The sequence below is a fragment of the Perca flavescens genome, chromosome 24 (genome assembly GCF_004354835.1).
Source record: "Perca flavescens isolate YP-PL-M2 chromosome 24, PFLA_1.0, whole genome shotgun sequence".
NCBI classification, from domain to species: domain Eukaryota; kingdom Metazoa; phylum Chordata; class Actinopteri; order Perciformes; family Percidae; genus Perca; species Perca flavescens.
This window is the reverse complement of record NC_041354.1, coordinates 11,716,386-11,735,575: the sequence shown is the minus strand read 5'-3', so window position 1 is coordinate 11,735,575 and position 19,190 is coordinate 11,716,386. Positions and strand designations below refer to the sequence as shown.

The window sequence follows — 19,190 nt, the reverse complement described above, 5'->3', positions numbered from 1 at the left end:
AGTAGTAAAGTATAGACGCTAAGTGGGCGAGGCTCAGTTAGAAAAAGTGTGATGTCACATATATCTTTGCACCAATCAGGATTAACAAACAGCTTACCTGGCTCTGTCTCAAGGTAACAAATGTGTCTTGCAATACCTCAAAATCTAATTAACATGTCATCGTATCATATTGAAAGCAAAATATAAAAACATCAAGTTGTGGTTTTACGCTCAGTTACGTGCAGCATTGAATAACTTTAACATAGCAATGTTAGGGGCAGTTCACCCCAAAATCAACGCGATATGTAAACATTAATGGCATCCCCCTCGGCTGAGCTGTATTGTTAGCTGTCTCCGGTGAGCTAACATCGGTTAGATATCAACTAATCTCCACAAGTCTCTTGTCCATGATGAGTATGCTGTTCCTCTGCATGGTTATACGTGCATGGTTCAGTAGAAAGAAAATAGTTTCTACATGAAGCTGCTCCCACCCATGTGGATTATCTGAGTAACTGGGTTGTGAATTCTGGAGAGGGACATTGCGGTTGAGTTTTTTCAAATGTATTTTTTTGTTGCTTTAAAGCTTTAGTGCTTTAGTGCTTTTTTATATTAATGAACGTCCGTTACATTCAATCCATTGCCAAATAAGTTGATACAAAGCGGAGCTTTGGCAGCTAAAATGTGAAATACACCTCATCGTGACTGTTGTGTGGAATAAAGTTGGCAAAAAAAAGGCGCTTCAGATTATTCCTTCACAGCGCTGTGCAATGTGAGAAAATCTCAGAGCTGAACCGGGCAGACACAGCACCTTTCATCAGACTCAACCCAGGTTAATTAAGTATACTGCTAACTAATAACATTACCGTCGCCCAAATACCCCTGCAAATCAAATCCCCTACTTCACCGTTAACTGTCATCATACAGCCACTAAACCTGTATGGAAATTAACACCTCTGCTGAAATGTTAAATTCCTTAATGATCATATGACACGAGACAACACCGTCTCTCTCTCTCTCTCTCTCTCTCTCTCTCTCTCTCACACACACACACACACACACACACACACACACACACACACACACACACACACACACACAGTCCGGTGTGTTATACTGTATATCTAATATCTAATTAAATGTGCGCCAGCTCTACCCACTGAACCAACCCAGCCACATTACTCCACATTTTCATTGTGATATTTTGTGAGGATATTCTGAATCTGCTACGTTCTTTGTCAGGTAAATCAGTACGTTGGTAGTAGGGTATACAGAAGAGTTGCATACGAAGTGCTTCGGGGTCCTTCTGTAAGTAATTTTTGGGTACAATTTGGTTTTGATGAATTCTACAAGCAGCAATACCACAGGCCAAGCAATGGGCCCGTTCCAAACAGGCACATTTTCAACGGGCACTGCACTAGTAGGTCTAAATGAGCTTTTATTAATATGGTGACGTTTGTTGCCATTTTTATGGCCCTGACCTGGTCTTTGCGGAGATAGGCATATCGTTAATTTTCAAGACGTCATTTTTTTTTGGATTTGTAATCCGTTACTTATCTATGGAAACTATTATTCCAGAACTATCCTAAAATGTGGAGGATAAGGCACCGGGCTGTAGACGTATGTAGGCTATAGCGGACATTTTAGTTGACTGAAATGTTATGTTGCCTAAATGGACCTTTGGATTTTTTGAAATTACAATTTCTTTTAATTTAAAATGTTAAAAAATGACCATTCATTTCTATTTAACGTTTTGACAAAGCCACAGGGAGCCTCTGGAGAGGGGCTAAAGAGCCTGCTTTAAGATCATGGACGAACAGTTGGGACCTTGGTGGCCCTGTAAGCCTGCTGACACAAACAAGGTGACACTTTGGTCGCCTTGGTTTAAGACCCAGCCTTTAAAGCACATCCCAACCAGATGATGTAAAAATCAATATGGCAATGTCATCAGCCCTGTTCCAGGAGTAATGACGGTTCCTCAGCCTGCTCAGAAGTCATGCACATGCACGCACTTAAACACACCCACACCCACACTCCCCCACTTCTTCATCATATCATCAAGCCCATCAGCAGGCTTAATGGGGAAGCGATCAATACATCGCAGGGGTCGAGGTGAGGAGGCGAGTATACCAGTGGCTCGTGACACTTGTACTAATGGTGCCACGATCCAATACCGCTCCACCCATCACTGTCAAACAAACTGTCCCGTATGAGCCGCCCATTGTCCTTATCATCGCCAACTCCACCCTCGCCTAAGCCACTTGCCGTCGCTACGGGTGACCAATGTGTCGGATGATAGCAGGGCGAAGGTCAATCCCTCTTGATACTACTGTGACTGTAGTTAAGTGTGGGAAACACGTTGCTCCTGACATCCAAATGAGATCTAGATAGATAAGAGTGTGTAGTTTCTTGGATTCAGTGGCCGCGTTGGAAAGAGCATGCCCAGTTCGCTTGTTGGCTTTGAGTGCGGATTTATGTCTCGCCTGTCCGCTCGCCCTAACCCCTCATTACAGCTTATCATGCCAGGAAGAGAGTGGCAAAAACAAATTAGTCCACAGGAGGGGAAAATAGCTGGGGATATCGATTTCGCCTTTTCATGCCAGAGTGGAGCACAGAAAATATTGGGCTATAAAAGGGAAACAAGGATATAAAGCCATTACAGTGCACACTTAATTGATCCCACTTCCCATAACAAATTAATTGAGCGGAAAATGGCAGATGGCTTTGATGAATGTCATAAAAAAGGCTTGTCAGCAAGCCCGGTGCGAGCGACCTCCTTGCTCACTCGGTGTATCGCACGAAGGAGCTGCTAAGGAAGGAGGCTTGTGGGAGTGCAGGGTGTGTTTCTTCGAGTATTTACTCCCCAGTTATCCTGATGTTAATCACGTTGACTTATTGACACCATTGCTAATTGTCTACTGCTTCTCGGCGGTTCTTTTTTTTCCCAATTCCTTTTCCTCATTGTCTTGTTTCGCTCCCTCTGCAATCCTTTACTGCAGTTGGTGTACAGGTGCATGTTTGTTTGCCCACGTGGGAGTGTGTGTGTGTGTGTGTGTTTCAGTGTATGTTTATACTGACAGGCTGCTGCCCCAGTAGCAGAACAAATGCTAATTTAATCAATTGGCTATAAATCCTACTGGCCGCTGACTCATGCGTCTTCTGCCCTGGGGACTCCAACAAAAACCCTGCCAGTGCAGTTTGTTCAGCATACACACACTTGCGTCCGCGCACACGCACACACACACACACACACACACACACACACAGATACAAGCATCCTTCTTCTATTCCCATGTTTTCCCTCTTCCATCACTGCAACATCAGAATTATTTATATTATATTATTATATTATTTGAAACAACTAGCAAGTAAATACACATGCGGATGTTGACACACTGGGATAATTGCTATTTCTTTCCTTCAGCTAAAATTCTTCAGCTGTGCAGACAGCCTAGAAGCTGATCCATGTTAGCACACACACACACACACACACACACACACACACACACACACACACACACACACTCACACAGGCATCAATCTCCCATTTACTGTAACTTTCCTGGTACCCATCTTAACTAGAGAATTATTTATTGAGAGCATTTCCCTCCTCACTTTTACCCCTCTCCCATGAACACACACACACACACACACACGATGCTGACACACCTGCAGTTTCATGACATCCAAATCTGCTAAAGCTGCTGAGACAGCGTCTTCGAGGGGGGGGGCATTGGAGGGGGATGGGGCGGCGGTGGGTACTGTTTGGGGGCACAGAGGGGCGATAGAGTGACAGAGAGACAGAAAAACAGGGATGCAGAAAGCGGCAGAGTGACAGAGAGAGAGAAAAAAATGCCAGAAAGAGCAACAGAGCGATAAAGAAAAGTCAGACAAAAAGATAGTAAAAAGGGGTGACGAGAGAGAGAGAGAGAGAGAGAGAGAGAGAGAGAGAGAGAGAGAGAGAGAGAGAGAGAGAGAGACCGCGGGAAGGAGAGAGGAGCTGCTGTCTGCAAGCAGCATTGGTGGTTGGTACCCACAGGCTCTGTTCAGAATTCTGCAGGGCCTCTGTGGCCCCCGTGTTCCCCATCAATCTCAGCCAGCTCTGGCAGCCGCCAGAGGCTGCATCTTAATCTGCTGGGGCTGGACGTGAGGACAGACAGGTCGCCTGGGCCGCGCAGTAAATAACCCTTCTCCTGACTGTCCCCTTCTATTCCCTTATGCATACACAGGCATGGAAACACACGCACACGCACACGCACACACACACACACACACACACACACACACTGGCTGCTCTTTCTCTGCACAAATATGTCTGCATCTTCTGTCTTCGGAAATACAGCAAAGTGAGCTCTGTGTCAAGATTTGAGCATTAAAGATGCATGCTGCATGATTAGAAAGTCAAATTTTCTGCAGTCAAGAGGGCAAAAAGTTTAAAGTAAAATTTGATGTTGTAAACACACTGCGGGAAATTGATTACATAGGATCATGTGTTAAGACTATGGATTTTCTATGAATATAAAGCAGAATTCTGTTTCACACGCTGGACGGCCTTCCGTTCCCGCTCTGCCATTCTCAAAATCATTACGCTTCGGGAAACAGCAAACTTTGAGCCAGCAGTACATTTGGGTTGTGCAATAACACAGGCCTGCTTGGTTATTTCGGTTAAAGCTATAGTGCGTAGTTTCTGTCGCCCCCATGAGGAATTCTGAGTAATGACAACAACACTGTCTGCGCTTCTACATGATACAAGCCTTCCGTGATCGCTCACCGCCCCCAATTTGGGACCAATTGGTGGGGATTGCTGCGGACGAAGTACACATATGGCGACATGGTTAAACGTAGTTTGCGCTTACCAGTGTATTGACATGTGTACTTCGCCCACAGCAATCCCCACCAATTGAAATGGCTCACATTATAATGTATTGTGTGAACAGTTGACTTATCTATTTTATGTGCCGTTTTCTGCAAATGTCCCACTAGAACAAGTTCCTTTGTTCCTTTTGCTGAGGCAAAGTCGCTGCGTTTGGAATGTAGAATGTATCTGCGGTGTAGCCAGACCTTACTCCACAGCCCTGCGGAGATAGGTCCGTCAAGGCCAAACGAGATGAGAAATAAAAAATACGATTTGAACACCCAATACTAAACAGAGTAACTTGTGCAGAAATACATTCATGTCAAGCGAACTCCAACCTTAAAAGATTTGCAAAGTAAAAATGAGCAGTTTTGTGAAAACGTGTACTTGCCCCAATGTCCATGAGGAAAACAATTCAGCATCTGTTGTAAAATTCTTGGAAATAGTCATTCCGCAAGATATGCTTAGCTTCTGCAAGAGCTGAGAAACTAATCACAAAGTCTTCATCAGTGAGGAGTGTGCAGAATTGAAATAAATGTGTAGGGAATAAAAGAAATTCTGATTTTTGCTAAAGGTCAGCTGCTAATCAAATGGATAATTTCCGTAACATGAGCCATTTGTAGAATAACTCTGTTAGCTTCACTGGAACATTTGAAATACCCTGGCACTCCTCGTTTAGAATAAATATTTCAAATTGAGATGATATGTGCAACATTTCCTGGCCCAAGAATACCTTACTCTATTTTTTTTCAGTGGGGGCGGGAGATTTCTAAAGGCACCTCTGATATCTTTCACTATTAAGGTGTATTTTTCTGTGCCTCTGTCTCAGATTTACACACACACACATGCACACACAAACTCACACAAAGCCGGGCATCATCCTTACAAGCAGCAGCAGTGACAGCTGCAAAGATCTGACACAAAAGATGCCCTATCTGGGAAACGCGGAGGAGGCAAGGTGAGAGAGACTCGGCGGATTAGAGGGCGGCTATCTCGCTCGCCCAGGGCCCTCTGAAATCCAGGAGGCAGCCGGCACGAGTCGCCGGGGCTCAGAAGCTACGAGGCCACTCCCGCCCACAACCTTACACCAATCCTCAGCGAAGGATCAGTAGAATTTACGACCCCGGCGCAGCCCGGTTTCACTAACACCCCCCCTCCACCCCACACACACACACACACACACTTCTCCATTAGTAAGACCTTGAGGGGTCAAAAGTCATCGTATCCTCCCCTACCCACCGAGCACGCTTGCCTCTGTGGCTCCAGGGTATAGCACATTGTGTTCCCACTGCCGGTAGCCATGGCAACCTTTGAACTCGGCAGCAAGAGGAGGTGAGGGATGAGAGCAGCGTTTGTGTTCTGCCTGTGTGAATGACAGCTTATATATATATATATATATATATATATATATATATATATATATATATATATATATATATATATATATATATATATATATATATATATATATATACAGGTATATAAATATGAACACACACACATATTCAATATATTCAAGCTACATAAATACACACACACAAACAATATAACACAAATGCAATCACATGCCAAGAAAAGCCTAGATGGAGAAGACATACAGGCACATTCTTATACTGCACTGACACACACACACACACACACACACACACTTGCCTTCTCTGTCTGACAGATAACCTTACGCTCTGTGTCAGCGAGCTGCAGTGTCTGCCTCTGTTGGGAGTAATAGTGTCCAGAATGACATGTTATGACGGGAAGGAGCACTGCGGCAAGTCCACACAAGCGCACCCACTCTAGCACCTAGCCCATCATGTGTGTGAGTGTGTGTGTGTGTGTGTGTGTTTTTGTCTTTTCCACTGAATTTGCCCTCCTACTGCCTCACCAAAACTTGAATGTCGATTTTACTTTAACAAAAGAAAACAAGCTGGAACTATAGATCAAAAGCTAAAATATGAAATGTGTACTTAAGTATGAGGATGTTTTGACATTGAACTGATGTTGATGCATGTGAACGGAGCCTAAAAGATGCTATTTTGAACACGTAATGCTCATTGGGGTAGAACTTGTTGCAGGGCTTGGACTACATGTTTTACACCCAGCATGGATACCTAAACGAGCAGTGTATCTCTCTCTCCACACCTCACTGAAGGAGAGATTCTAGCACCGGCCTGCATTTCTGGTTTCTTCACAGGCCGGACGAGACGGCTCCAGTTGGAACTCAAATTAAACTTTGACAAACGCGGCAGAGTGTGGGAGGAAGCTGCCTACCTGTGTGAAGCCAAAAAACACGGCCGATAAAAGAAACACCTGAGACCAGCTTCAAACTCTTGCCAATCAATGAAGAAAATTACAGATGCTGCAGTAGCTGAAAAAAAAAAGATGGTGCTCAGAATGAACAACTGAAATTGGCAACATCAACTGCCATGTTTAAAGTGTCGGTAAGGGTTTTCTCAGGGTATCTGCCAATACCAAACACAAGTCCCTGTCTCTTTTTTCCAGATTTAAAATCTTTGCACCTCACGGGATGGAACTGAGAGGAATCAGTTTTTTTGTAAAGGCACTAAAAACGAGCGTGGGGCTTTTTTATTAAAAGGGGGCGCCCAGATAGCTCAGTTGGTAGAGCAGGCGCCCCTATATAGAGTTTTACTCTATATACACAGCAAAGGGCTGCGGGTTTGACTCCGACCTGCGGCCCTTTGCTGCATGTCATTCCCCCTCTCTCTCCCCTTTCAAGTCCTCATCTGTCCTGTCAAAAATAAAGGCAGAAAATGCCCAAAAAACAAGACAGACAAAGAAACTTGTCATGGCCAACACCTGGTCCGTTTAAAAAGCTCTGTATCAGTGCTACTACCATTCCGGTGTATCGGATCTGTTCATAGAATTATAATAGAAATATTGAACAATTTAAATAAAGTGGGCATCTTTGTCTTGGCAGTTGCGTTTATATTGGTGATGTTGTTTTCTGCCAAAAAATCTATATTTGACTCTCTGAACATAGCTCTAAGCCCCTCCCCCCCACGCTCCCCCGGCTCACCAAGGAAACACTCAAATTAATAAATCAAATACCATAACTTTGGAAAATATCCCATCTTGATTCGTCGAACTCAGACAACTGATGCTTCGTACTGTAATTGCTTCGGTTGAAACGTTGGAAAATAATTTTTTTGGCACTGTGGATTTTAGTTGGAGGAGGAATGATTACAGTGACCAATAACTCTTTCAATGTACTTATGGGCATGCCGGTATTGCATTAAGACAGACTTAAAAAAAAAAAAAAAATCTGAAGCTAACCTTTAAGTGAGAAAAGAAAGGATGTCAAGATGGAGAAGCAGGGGGGGGGGGAGGGGGGAAAATCCTTGCAGGAGGAAAAGATAGAGAGGGAGGGAGGAGCTGACACCTTGACGGATTGATTGAGATCGCCCAATACACGGTGTTGCCTACGGCCTAGATTAGCAAAGGGGGGGTCTGGGTCAGCACAATCTCAGTGTGTTAGATAACTCTCCTGCCTCGCAGCAGCAGCTTGATACTGCACCTCAGCGACACAATCATTTTCTGGATATCTCTAAAACTCACATCTTCAGATTTGAGAATCTCGCCTATGTGTGTGTGTGTGTGTGTGTATTATAAAAAGAGACAGACTGTGGGGCCCAGTATCCATGGCAACCACAGCCAGGTGCACTGGTTCACATGCGATTCAGGTAATTGAACTTACAATGAAAAAAAAAAAAAAAAAAAAAAAAGAAGCATGCATATAAGGTCAGTGGTATTCAAATGCACCGCATGTTTTCCGTATTCATATTCAGCCCTTCCGTGGACGCCGCCGCCGCACGGCCTCCTGCACACCCTTCTGAGCTGATATCTCCCATAATGCCCTGTCTCTGAATGGCAGGTATGACATTTCCGCTCAGTTTGATTGAGGACTGCATTTAAAAGTTTGACGGCTATGTTGACAGAATATGTCATGCATGTTATTAATACACTCAATATTGCAGTGTTGTGCTTGTTACATATACAGCACCTCAGATCATGATTTGGATAGGGTTGTGATTTTTCATATGACTGTGGGATTAAAAAAATACACACAGGAAGAGGAAGAGAGGAAGCAGAGAGACACAAAAAAAATAAAAATTGGGGAAATAGAAAGTGTCACAGGGCTTGCTGTCGATGGGGGTTTGGAGGCTTGTGTTAAGCCAGGGGCTTTGACAGCTGGGTTTAAGGGGAAAGGAAAGGGCTATGGATTGGAGTCAGGTCTCTACTTCATATTCTGAAGATTAAACTCCTATCCTCCTCCTACACCATTTTGGACGTCTGTGGCATCATTTTACTCCGCTGTTAGTGGGTGTTTTTTCAGCAGTGATTTACAGCCATGGGTCGTTCCTGCAGAGTGTTCTAAACCTTGCAATCAGATATTCCGTGGCAGAACTCACCAGCATTAGCATTCAGAGATTTGCCTTAATCACCAGGGCACACTGACCAATGTTAATATGCACTCAGAAAATGTGATTTGATAAAGAAGTGACTAATGCAAGCATGGTCTGATTGTGTTTGTGCGTTCATGTGTTTTCAACAGCCAATGTGAGAAAGGCTGTGGGTTTCAGTGACAGGAAAAAAGAAAAATTTAAATTCATGCATACAGGATTTAGAGGTAAGATTTAGTGATTTAGACATTTAGATAATTGTATACATATATACATACGATTATAGGGAATGGGGGATTTTATACGCAATGTGTAGAAACGGCGCAAATAATCGGAATGTGCAAAGCTTCCATAACCAAGTGCACATTTAGTGATAACCAATGAAAACCTTTCAACACATGATGCAGGCTAATTTTGGTTTGCTACGGCTATTGGAGCTGGTAGTCAAATCAATGTCCATGTTATTGACATGAAGGAACAGGATTAGAAGGCTAGTTAGTGACTAATATCTGATGAATTGGTGACTGTGCGGTACATTATCGGTGCTTCACTTTAAATAGAAAAGTGCAAAATGTAAGACTTTTGTTGCCAGACCTTTATGGAGGACGCAAGATTGGTTGGGTCAGCAGGGACTTGTTTTGCTCCACTGGTGTAGTCAATCACTCGATAGGCGAAGATGGGTATGTTTGGTGTGTGTGTGTGTGTGTGTTAAAAGGCCTCCAAAATGACCTCGCACATAGAGATGATGGTCATAAATTGGTCTGAAGTCTCATTTTCCCCGCAGGATTTTGACCAGCTGCCACAGCTTAAAACCCATTTCACTCCTATACAGCACCGGTCCTCACACGCCAAGCGACAAAGTCAATGAGTTTATTTCATGGTCAACTTCGACGACCAAGGAGAAGCAAATGTAATGTGAATCACAAGGGCTGTAAATAGTAGGCTACATAATAAGTAATACTGTGCTGGAGCCTACTGGTTTCTCATTAAAATCACAATGTGGCTTGGCGGTACAAAGCCAGTATCACAGTTAGGACCAATGTAATTCACAGATACACTGATCATATCAGGCCAGGAATGTAACATAACAGGGCAGTGTTGACTGTCATGGTGGGAAGAAATAAAGAAGGATTTTGCTGCCACCATGTGGCACATAAAAGCAGAACGGTGGATCATGTTTGCAGTCAAAAGCATCTCAACAATGTACCAGATATTAACTGAAAATTAAAATGTTTCATAAATTTAAAACTAACATCTGATTTATAATACATTGAACTATTAACCTTGAGTCATTCTAAAAAATATAGGACATTAAATGTTGCCATGGTGATGATGGGAAACATTGAGAGAGAAAAAATGAATAGAACTATAAAATTCTAGGTTTGATATCTAATGTTATATTAAATGTTAAATCAAATGTTAAAAACATTATGGGTTGATTTTCTCCGTTTCAAATCTCATGATTAGCTGTGTAATCGAAAGCAGGTGTGTTTCAATTTCAATTAATATTTTATGCGAGGTTTTTGACACAACCATATTCTTATTTTTACAAGTCAATGTGCACAAAAAAACATTACATTATTTTAAAAAACAAACATCATCCAACATCCATTCTTTTATTTTTATTTTTTTTATAGATTTATAATCACACATCTGGCGCATGCTCAGATAAGTCCGAGAAAATCAAGCGCTTTCCTCGGCTATCTTCGTGGTTACATCGGCAGCCTTCGTGACTTTCCGGACTTTTCCGTGTTCACTCGATTCCTGTCGATAGAGCTGATTTTCGCTGTCGTCGTCTCCCTCGTCCTCCTCTCCGTGTTGTTGTTCTCGGTGACGCGACGGAGGTGTAGCCTGACGCGGTCTCTTACGTGTCGGTCTGAATAAAAGTGGAGCTCCGTAGACCCGGGAGTGACGAAGCGAGTCTGTGTTGGTAAGAGGATACGCATCCGAAGTTTGCTAAACAGATAGATGGCTGCCCAGAGAAGTTATTTGCGGCTAATATCCGCACAAAGCCAACAAAGAGATCATGGCGGCGGTGTTGCAGAGGCTCTCAAAATGAGTCAGTCTCTGCAAGGCTCGCAACACAACTGAGACATAGGTATTAATATGGGAGTGGGCTTGAATGTTGTTTTTATTTTAATAAACCGTCTAGAATTAAGTTAGCTACAGAAGCAACTAGTCATGTAAAGTTAATTTATGTTAACACTGTGACAAACTAATGTAAAATTGAGCCAACAAACTCGTCAGTGAAAGTGGGAGAAAAAAGCCCTAGTTGCAAACATAACTGGCATGCAATGCATGCAGACATTTCCCTCCATACAGGCTCACAGCTAGCAACCTAGCTACCGTTATTAGTTAGCTAGCTAGCAATATTAGTTTAGACAACAGTTAGTTTACAGCAGAGCGCCATACTGCATAACGAGCTGTTAATAGCAAGAAAAAAACGAGTTGAAATTTAGCATTTATAGATGTTATATAAATTGCGGCTAAATGTGCTTACATGCAATGCATTATATTAGCTAGCGTGTTAGCATGCTAACAGAATCAATGAAGCTATTCAGGACTTGGCTAGCCAAGGAGTTAGCTTTAGTTAAAATGTTACAGCATATTTTAAATCGCTGCATGAACGTTATGTTATTGAGTCTTGATAATGAAACGGACTACATGTTTTTAAATGATTTCAGTTCAAACAAAGCATTCTGTTTCTGCATGGAAACTGGTGTACGGTGTTTTACAAATGAATTGTACGCTAGCATGTGAAACAAAGCCACACCCTCCTTTAGAACATCACCAAACAACTGTGGATAAGGCACATCATCCAGAGTTAGCTGTACACCATAGATCACTTTCTCACTGTTGTGCTGCACAGTTTTATTTTAAGCATAATGGTACATATACAAATGAGCAGTTTCTTTCTTTTGGCAGATTTTAAACGACAATGGAGGCTGGTGCAGACACACAGCAAAGTGGTGAAACCGTTGTCTCAGAGTCTGAGACCCAGCAGATCACCATTGGACAGGTAAATCTTATCACCACTTAACATTTACACGTTGCAATATAAGATGCATAATGAGTGCTACTGCTGAGAACGGCTAATAACTTGTCATACAGACAGGGTATGAATGTGGGTTGTCATGGTTGCAGGCGTCCATAGCAGCTGGCCAGGTGACATCCAGCGGTCCCACAGTCACCCTTGTGCAGTTACCCAACGGTCAGACAGTCCAAGTGCACGGGGTGATCCAAGCTGCTCAGCCCTCTGTCATCCAGTCCCCACAAGTCCAGACTGTACAGGTGAGAGAGAGAGAGAGAGAAAAAAAAAAAGTTTTCATATTAAAATTTTAATATTTTATTTTCAATAAAAAAGTTTTCATTTTTCATATTACAGCACATATATACTGACGCAGAAGTTTACCATTAAAGACATAACTTTGCATGTAAAATCATCACAATTAATGACCTCATGATAAGCACAGTATCTTACAAAAACATTGTGGTAGTAGCTGTAAACTTGTAGTTGGATTTTCTTGCTTGGCATTTGTATCCTTCACATGTGGATCCACCTTCATTGCTACGTGTTTGCAATGAAACAAAATCCTTGTAAATGGTGTTACAATGTTTTATGTAGCTGATTTTCTTTGTTGAGTCAGCTGTTGAAGTTGGAGAGTATACTTATTTGTGTTCACTTGCAGATTTCGACTGTTGCTGAGAGTGAGGACTCCCAGGAGTCTGTAGACAGCGTGACAGATTGTCAGAAGAGGAGAGAGATCCTGTCCAGACGGCCTTCTTACAGGTCTGTGTATCTTATCACAAAAAAAGTAATGAATCTAGAAGAGCTCTTTTATCACTTACAAACATTAGGACTGTCATTTTATTGCTTTTTTTTTGTCTGCATCACATCACATGTCTGAGTTTGATAGTGACTGATGCGCTTCAAAAAAACAACAGTTAAAAAACAGAAAAAACAAACAAACTAGTAACTGCTTCCAAGGTAAAAAGCTGCAAATAATAGTTTTAAATCATTTTGGAGCATTTGTAAATTGCTTTTAAAATGAAAAACCAAAAAGGTTTGCTGAGATTTCTCTGTAATCGTTCTCATCTACAGGAAGATTCTGAATGATTTATCGTCGGATGCTCCAGCAGTGCCTCGAATTGAGGAAGAAAAGTCTGAGGACGACACAGCCCCTGCCATCACCACAGTCACCATGCCCACTCCCATCTATCAGACTAGCAGTGGCCAGTACAGTGAGTACTTTTGCATACTGTAATACAGGAAGCTGGTGCTCTGTGTTGAAACATGCAGGATTTCCTGCTATCATGCAGTGACCTTTTTGCTCTTTGCAGTAAGGGTGTGTCCATGCTGAGGCGAACTGAATTTAGACATCGGTGAAGGCAAAGTCTTGATAATCAGATATGGTGTAACACTGAGCCAATATTGTCATTTCATTAGATTAAATCACACCAAGGAATGATTTTTATGTGGTAACACCCCTCTTGCAATGGCGTTGAAGTAAATTCTGCTCCTATGCATTGAGCTGTTGGATCAGATACTGTCTGACATGAGGCAGAGTTTGTCTCGGACACATATTAAAGCCCACGTTAGATGGGGGAGCATAAGAGAGATGGCGCATGAAGATGGTATGACATATAGATAATATAGACATTGCTGCAATAAACGGTGTTTAAGCACACGTGTTTAGGATAGGACGAGTTGAACGGATTGGATTTGTGTTTACTTGCTTGACTTTCCACGTCCTTCGCACTGGATTTGGAGAACATCACTTGTGTTCGTTGGAGTCTAGAATTCTAACATGTGACAATGTCCCTCCGCAGTTGCCATTACCCAGGGCGGGGCCATCCAGCTGGCCAATAATGGCACAGATGGAGTGCAGGGCCTGCAGACACTGACCATGGCCAACGCCGGCCAGCAAGGTGCCACCATCCTGCAGTACGCCCAGACCAGTGACGGGCAGCAGATCCTAGTGCCCAGCAACCAAGTGGTTGTACAAGGTGGGGAAATAATGCCACATAATGTTCTGCTTAAGCCTACTAAAGGTGAATAAATGAGGTTTGAATGGGAAACTGGACCAATTGGACCAGGAAAACGTCGGTCAAAGTGTGTTTGTCTGGATTTCTGTATGCCTTTTAGTAAAACCGTACTGTATTTTTCTGTCAGCCGCCTCAGGTGATGTACAGGCCTATCAGATACGCACAGCGCCCACCAGCGCCATCACTCCCGGGGTTGTCATGGCGACTTCGCCCGCAATGGGCACAGGAGGAGGCACTGAGGAGGTCACACGCAAAAGGGAGGTCAGACTTATGAAAAACAGGTATGTGTATTATGAGGTCGTATAACGGTGTGTATTTTTCCTAATCGATGCGGTAGTGTTGCCAGGTCGTTAGCATTTAGATACAGATGAAGTGCGACGGCAGCAAGCACTGAGATGTATCGCAGTCACTTGTCCCAAAATCCTTGGCCTACGTAGGCCTCGTGCTGCTCTTTAACGCTTTTTTATGTTATTACATCGTGTAATTCATTCAATGATGTTGTTTTTGTTTGAATTCTCATCCAAATAATTGCAGCCATTGAAGGGTAATTGAATATCCAGACTGATCTCATAAAGTGGCGTATGTATGACACGCCAATTCGTATGCCATTTCGGCGTGTTATGAAGACGCAAAATCACCTTTTAGCGTGTTTATCAACGCAATTCGCCCGCCATTGACCTACATTGCGAGTGAATTTTCGCCGTAGCGAGTAGTATGAAGGGAGGTTTGTTGGGGGCGGTGGATGGTTAAAACAAGGGACTTTCACCCAGGAGAGCTGGTATCGCGTCCCACGTGTGGCGATTTTCAGCGATTTTCTTTTTTTTTTTTTTTTTTACGCCTTCCCCGATGTTTCTTTCCTAAACCCAACCGTTGTTTTCCTAAGCGTTTTTTTTTTTGTGTTACTAAAGTCTTTCCCAGTGTTCTTTTCCTAAACCAGACCTTTTTTTTTTTTTTCTTCTTTTTTTACACGCGTGTGCCGTTGTTCTCGCGATAGTACGTCACGTTCTCGCGATAACGCGCAACGTGGCGACGCCACACGGTGTGTGTATGTTTACATCTGCTACAGCGGAGACGTACACGTGGATAGCTCAAAACGCGTACAGATAACACGCCATTTGGCTTTAGGAAAGTGGCGCGTATCTTTACGCAAAGTCATGATGCCATGTCGGAATATCAGCAAGCGAAGCTGTCTGTGACGCTTATTTCAACGGGCCACTTGGTCTGCATCATCATCATCATTGTATATATATATATATATATATATATATATATATATATATATATATGCCAATGTATGTAGGGGGGGAAACGCTAGACATGTGCTCAGCGAATGTCCAGTGCATTAAAAAAAAAAAAAAAAAAAAAAAGCGGCTAGGCAATGCAAGTCAACGTAGCCGTGTATGCCCCCGTTTCAGACCTTAACCCCAGTGGTGTTGTCACACAGGGAGGCCGCCCGCGAGTGTCGCAGGAAGAAGAAGGAGTACGTCAAGTGTCTGGAGAACCGCGTGGCCGTGCTGGAGAACCAGAACAAAACCCTCATCGAGGAGCTCAAAGCCCTCAAAGACTTGTACTGCCACAAATCGGAGTAGAAAACGTCGCCAAAAAACGCCTGCCAGGGGCTCAACAGGTGCCCGTCTGTCCCCATGTACAGAGACTCAGCACAGAGCCATGCATCTGGATAACACTCCCCACCCCACCCCTTTTTTTACTCTTTTTGCTTTCTTTTTAAAAACTGCTGAGAAATCTTTAAAGTGACTCACCAGGATTAGAAAAAAAGACAACCACTCCCTCCTCCCCCATCCCATCCCCCTTGAGCAATCAGTCAGAGAAGCAATGTTCAGAGCAGACGTGTGGAGGAGACTCCAACTATACAGGGTCCTCGTGGTGAAGTGATGGAACGGACAATGAGGCTGTTGTGGGTTGTTTTTTTTTTTTTTTTTTGGGATGCCACCAAAAAAAAAAAAAAAAAGGGAAGCATTCCAGTCACTGGTGCCTGGACAAACTAGGCAACGTCACCAGCAACGGAGGGGAACTGCTCACTTAACCATCACCACCAACAAACGACAGAACTTTTTACGTCAGAACGTTTAATCTCCCCCAAGACACTCGGATCGTTTGGAGAGGTTACTTTTGTGTGCAATGTTTGTAACCGTAACTGCGCTCTTTGCATTAACATCTGTTACTTAACTAATGCTTTGAACTGTAGATGGACCCCGTCACGGGCATTTTTATCTTTTAGCTGTGATTTGTTTTATGTATTGGATTATCTGCTTGCATAATGCCAATGACATTTATTTTATTTTTTTTTTTACTTTGAATTTACTTTGCCTTGATATGACATGACATGAACAAAAAAAGAAAACCGCTAACCATTACGTAAGGTTGTAGATGGTTTCCGTGTTAAATGCAGCTCTGAAAGAGCGCGATGAAGAGAGACCGTAAGTCAAACCGTGTCTCGAGTGGAACTCTTTCAGTGTTAATTTGGACTCTGATGCATGTCCCTTCCTTCCCAATCATATGACTAAGGCTCATTAACAAAAAACATCCCCATAAAAAAGTTTAAACAGATTTAAACTGGGTTTATGTGCTCACCGGATGTCACGGGTAAACGGGCTCCGTGGATTATGGATTTTTTTCGATCCATTTTTTTATTTTTTATTTGATGAATTCCTGGATTCTTCTTGAATAAAACAAAAAAAAATTAGCCTTACTTGTTTTGCAATGGGGAGAAAAAAAAAAGTTGTCTCCATCTTACTAAACAGATTTTTGGAGATGCATGGCCCGTCACTGAAATCATGGATTGCTTGGTATGTTTGTGTTATTATACCTTCTTTGAACATGTAATGTCACTAGCTTTTTGTTATTGGGGAAAGTAAGGGAAAACCACCAGTTCCTGCAGCTGGAGGTTGATGGGTTTGTAATAAGGATACCTATGTGGTGGTTTGTGAAAGAGTCAGCAGAGGCCGTCTCCTAATTCTGGTAATAGGATTACAGACTTTGTTTGCATACACAATCCAACCACATTTCCCACCATTTAACAGGAAAATATCACAAGATTTCTGTTTGTTTGAATGTAATACTGCTAACCAGTAATCGGTCCCAACGTATCCAGGAGTGTTTGGTTGCTTATTATCAAGGCATCATCATACATTTGATTTGACGTTATTAGTTCCGTGGAGCGCCAAGTACGACTCGATTGCACTTATCAAAACAGCCTGCAAAAGATTTTAAAGTGCGACCAAATCAAAAAGACAATGACATCACAGTGAACAAAATGGCTATTTTTTATGATAACGGAATGCCATGTTGTATTTTAGGTATTATGTATAGTCATGAAATAGTATGCTTTTTTTTTTATGTTGCTTTTCATTTATTTTGTATTCACAATTTCTAAATGTCATCACCTACTTGTATAATACAGTGCATTATGTTAGAGCTATTCAAATATTACATTTTTTTGGCAGCTGTTAATAAATGTGTTTCTGGTAATCTTTTAACATGTTTATTTGATTCTTCTGCAAAAAAACAACAACACATTTATTACAAGGACTGCAGTCAATGAAAGAAAACCGACCAGAAGGGACACCCAGTGGTCACAGATCCGTCCTAGGTGGCAGTTTCCAAGATTTATATACGTGGATGTCCCTTTGTTTGTCGTAGTAGATCTCTTCAACTAGGAATCGCTGCTTCAGCATGCTTAAAAAGTTTGTGTCTCGCTTGTAGCGGATCTTACAGGCCAGCAACACCACGGTGCTTTCCGAACACAGGTGCTCCAGAGTCTGCAGCAGCGGCACAAAGGTGTCCTCCAGGTAAACAATGTCCGCTCCCAGCACTAGATCGAATCCCCCAGCCGGGTAACGTTCAAGGCCCTCGCCCCAAGTCAGCTCCGACACAACCACCGAGCCCTGGGAGTCTGGGGGCACGTTTGCCTCCACGTTGGCAGAGAGGAAGTCCAGGGCAGGCTCTCTGTCAGTGATGGTCACTTTGGCACCTAGGACATTTAAGAATGTGACACTAACACTTAAAAGGCCATTAGTCGTACTTGTGTTATATGTTTAACTCGCATATCTTAACAGTTAGGGATAGGATAATGAACTCACCCAGCAGGGCTGCTACGATGCCTACCAGTCCTGTGCCAGCTCCCAGTTCAATGACCCCCTTCCCCTTTAACTCCACCTTCCCCATCTCCAGGTACATACACATGACAACTGCCTGGAAAATAGACGTCATTATATGTATTTAATCAAATAAGAAGACGAACAGTTATAGTGCTAATATTTACAGTTTGTGGTTGCCGCTAATCAATCACTTACCGCATCCCACACAACTGCTGCTACCCCGAGCTTCTTCCAGTCCTGTGCAAGACGGAGGTCGTGGTTGGCAAACCGAAACTGTGCTGATGAATTGTGGAGTTTGGAAAGAACAGGTAACGAATTTTCTACGTACGGAACAAGAGCCATGCTGCGTAAAATAGGTAGAAACTACACTACGGTCATATTTTTAATGTTCCTTTACTCATGCGCAGTTCTGTTCTTCGTCTTCTTCTTTGACGTTTTAAGGGAGCTGGCTTAAACGTACTGATTCATTACTGCCATCTTCTGGAGGTCAATTTCTTAGCTGAATTCCTTCCCTCGTCTATGTTTCCTCCAAAATATCATAAACATGTCCTGCCTCATCATTTTCGGAACTAGCTAGTTTGTAGGCATTGTTTTATTAAACGTTGTAGCGGGGGTGGGGGCAGAGAACCATTCAAGTATCTCTGTAATTGTGGTACGTCAGTCCGCTCTGGACAAATCAATGAGAAAATCAACCAATTATGTAACAGCTTAGCTAAAAGTAACCAATAGGAAAGCCTGTTTTTTTATAATGGGCGTGGCTGCAAAGGTTTTTCCCACAAG

General features: G+C 42.7%; 2 protein-coding genes across 4 annotated transcripts; one reads left to right on the top strand and one right to left on the bottom strand.

Moving 5' to 3' along the window:
- The first annotated feature begins 11,003 nt into the window (after positions 1 to 11,003).
- On the top strand, positions 11,004 to 17,789 carry LOC114550949 (cyclic AMP-responsive element-binding protein 1). 3 transcript variants are annotated; one of them, XM_028571950.1, is made up of 8 exons: positions 11,004 to 11,344; positions 12,172 to 12,265; positions 12,358 to 12,537; positions 12,936 to 13,036; positions 13,349 to 13,488; positions 14,077 to 14,253; positions 14,420 to 14,573; positions 15,737 to 17,789. In XM_028571950.1, exons 2-8 carry the CDS (start codon positions 12,185 to 12,187, stop codon positions 15,879 to 15,881), a joined length of 978 nt encoding a protein of 325 aa, XP_028427751.1. In that variant the 5' UTR covers positions 11,004 to 11,344; positions 12,172 to 12,184; the 3' UTR covers positions 15,882 to 17,789. The 3 variants fall into 3 exon arrangements, with proteins under 3 accessions (XP_028427751.1, XP_028427750.1, XP_028427752.1); XM_028571949.1 differs by having other exon boundaries at positions 11,005 to 11,176; XM_028571951.1 differs by having other exon boundaries at positions 11,006 to 11,176; positions 12,391 to 12,537.
- mettl21a (methyltransferase 21A, HSPA lysine) lies at positions 17,779 to 19,050 on the bottom strand. Its single transcript, XM_028571953.1, has 3 exons — positions 18,606 to 19,050; positions 18,393 to 18,504; positions 17,779 to 18,283 (listed from the first exon to the last, which is right to left on the bottom strand). Exons 1-3 carry the CDS (start codon positions 18,750 to 18,752, stop codon positions 17,886 to 17,888), a joined length of 657 nt encoding a protein of 218 aa, XP_028427754.1. The 5' UTR covers positions 18,753 to 19,050; the 3' UTR covers positions 17,779 to 17,885.
- Positions 19,051 to 19,190: the final 140 nt, after the last annotated feature.

Coding starts and splice junctions, on each gene's coding strand:
- mettl21a (XM_028571953.1), bottom strand. CDS start 18,752: ATGGCTCTTGTTCCGTACGTAGAAAATTCGTTACCTGTTCTTTCCAAA. Junction 18,505..18,605: donor CAGCAGTTGTGTGGGATGCG/GTAAGTGATTGA, acceptor TCTATTTTCCAG/GCAGTTGTCATGTGTATGTA. Junction 18,284..18,392: donor CATCGTAGCAGCCCTGCTGG/GTGAGTTCATTA, acceptor TAAATGTCCTAG/GTGCCAAAGTGACCATCACT.
- LOC114550949 (XM_028571950.1), top strand. CDS start 12,185: ATGGAGGCTGGTGCAGACACACAGCAAAGTGGTGAAACCGTTGTCTCA. Junction 12,266..12,357: donor AGCAGATCACCATTGGACAG/GTAAATCTTATC, acceptor CTTGTCATACAG/ACAGGGTATGAATGTGGGTT. Junction 13,489..14,076: donor GACTAGCAGTGGCCAGTACA/GTGAGTACTTTT, acceptor GTCCCTCCGCAG/TTGCCATTACCCAGGGCGGG.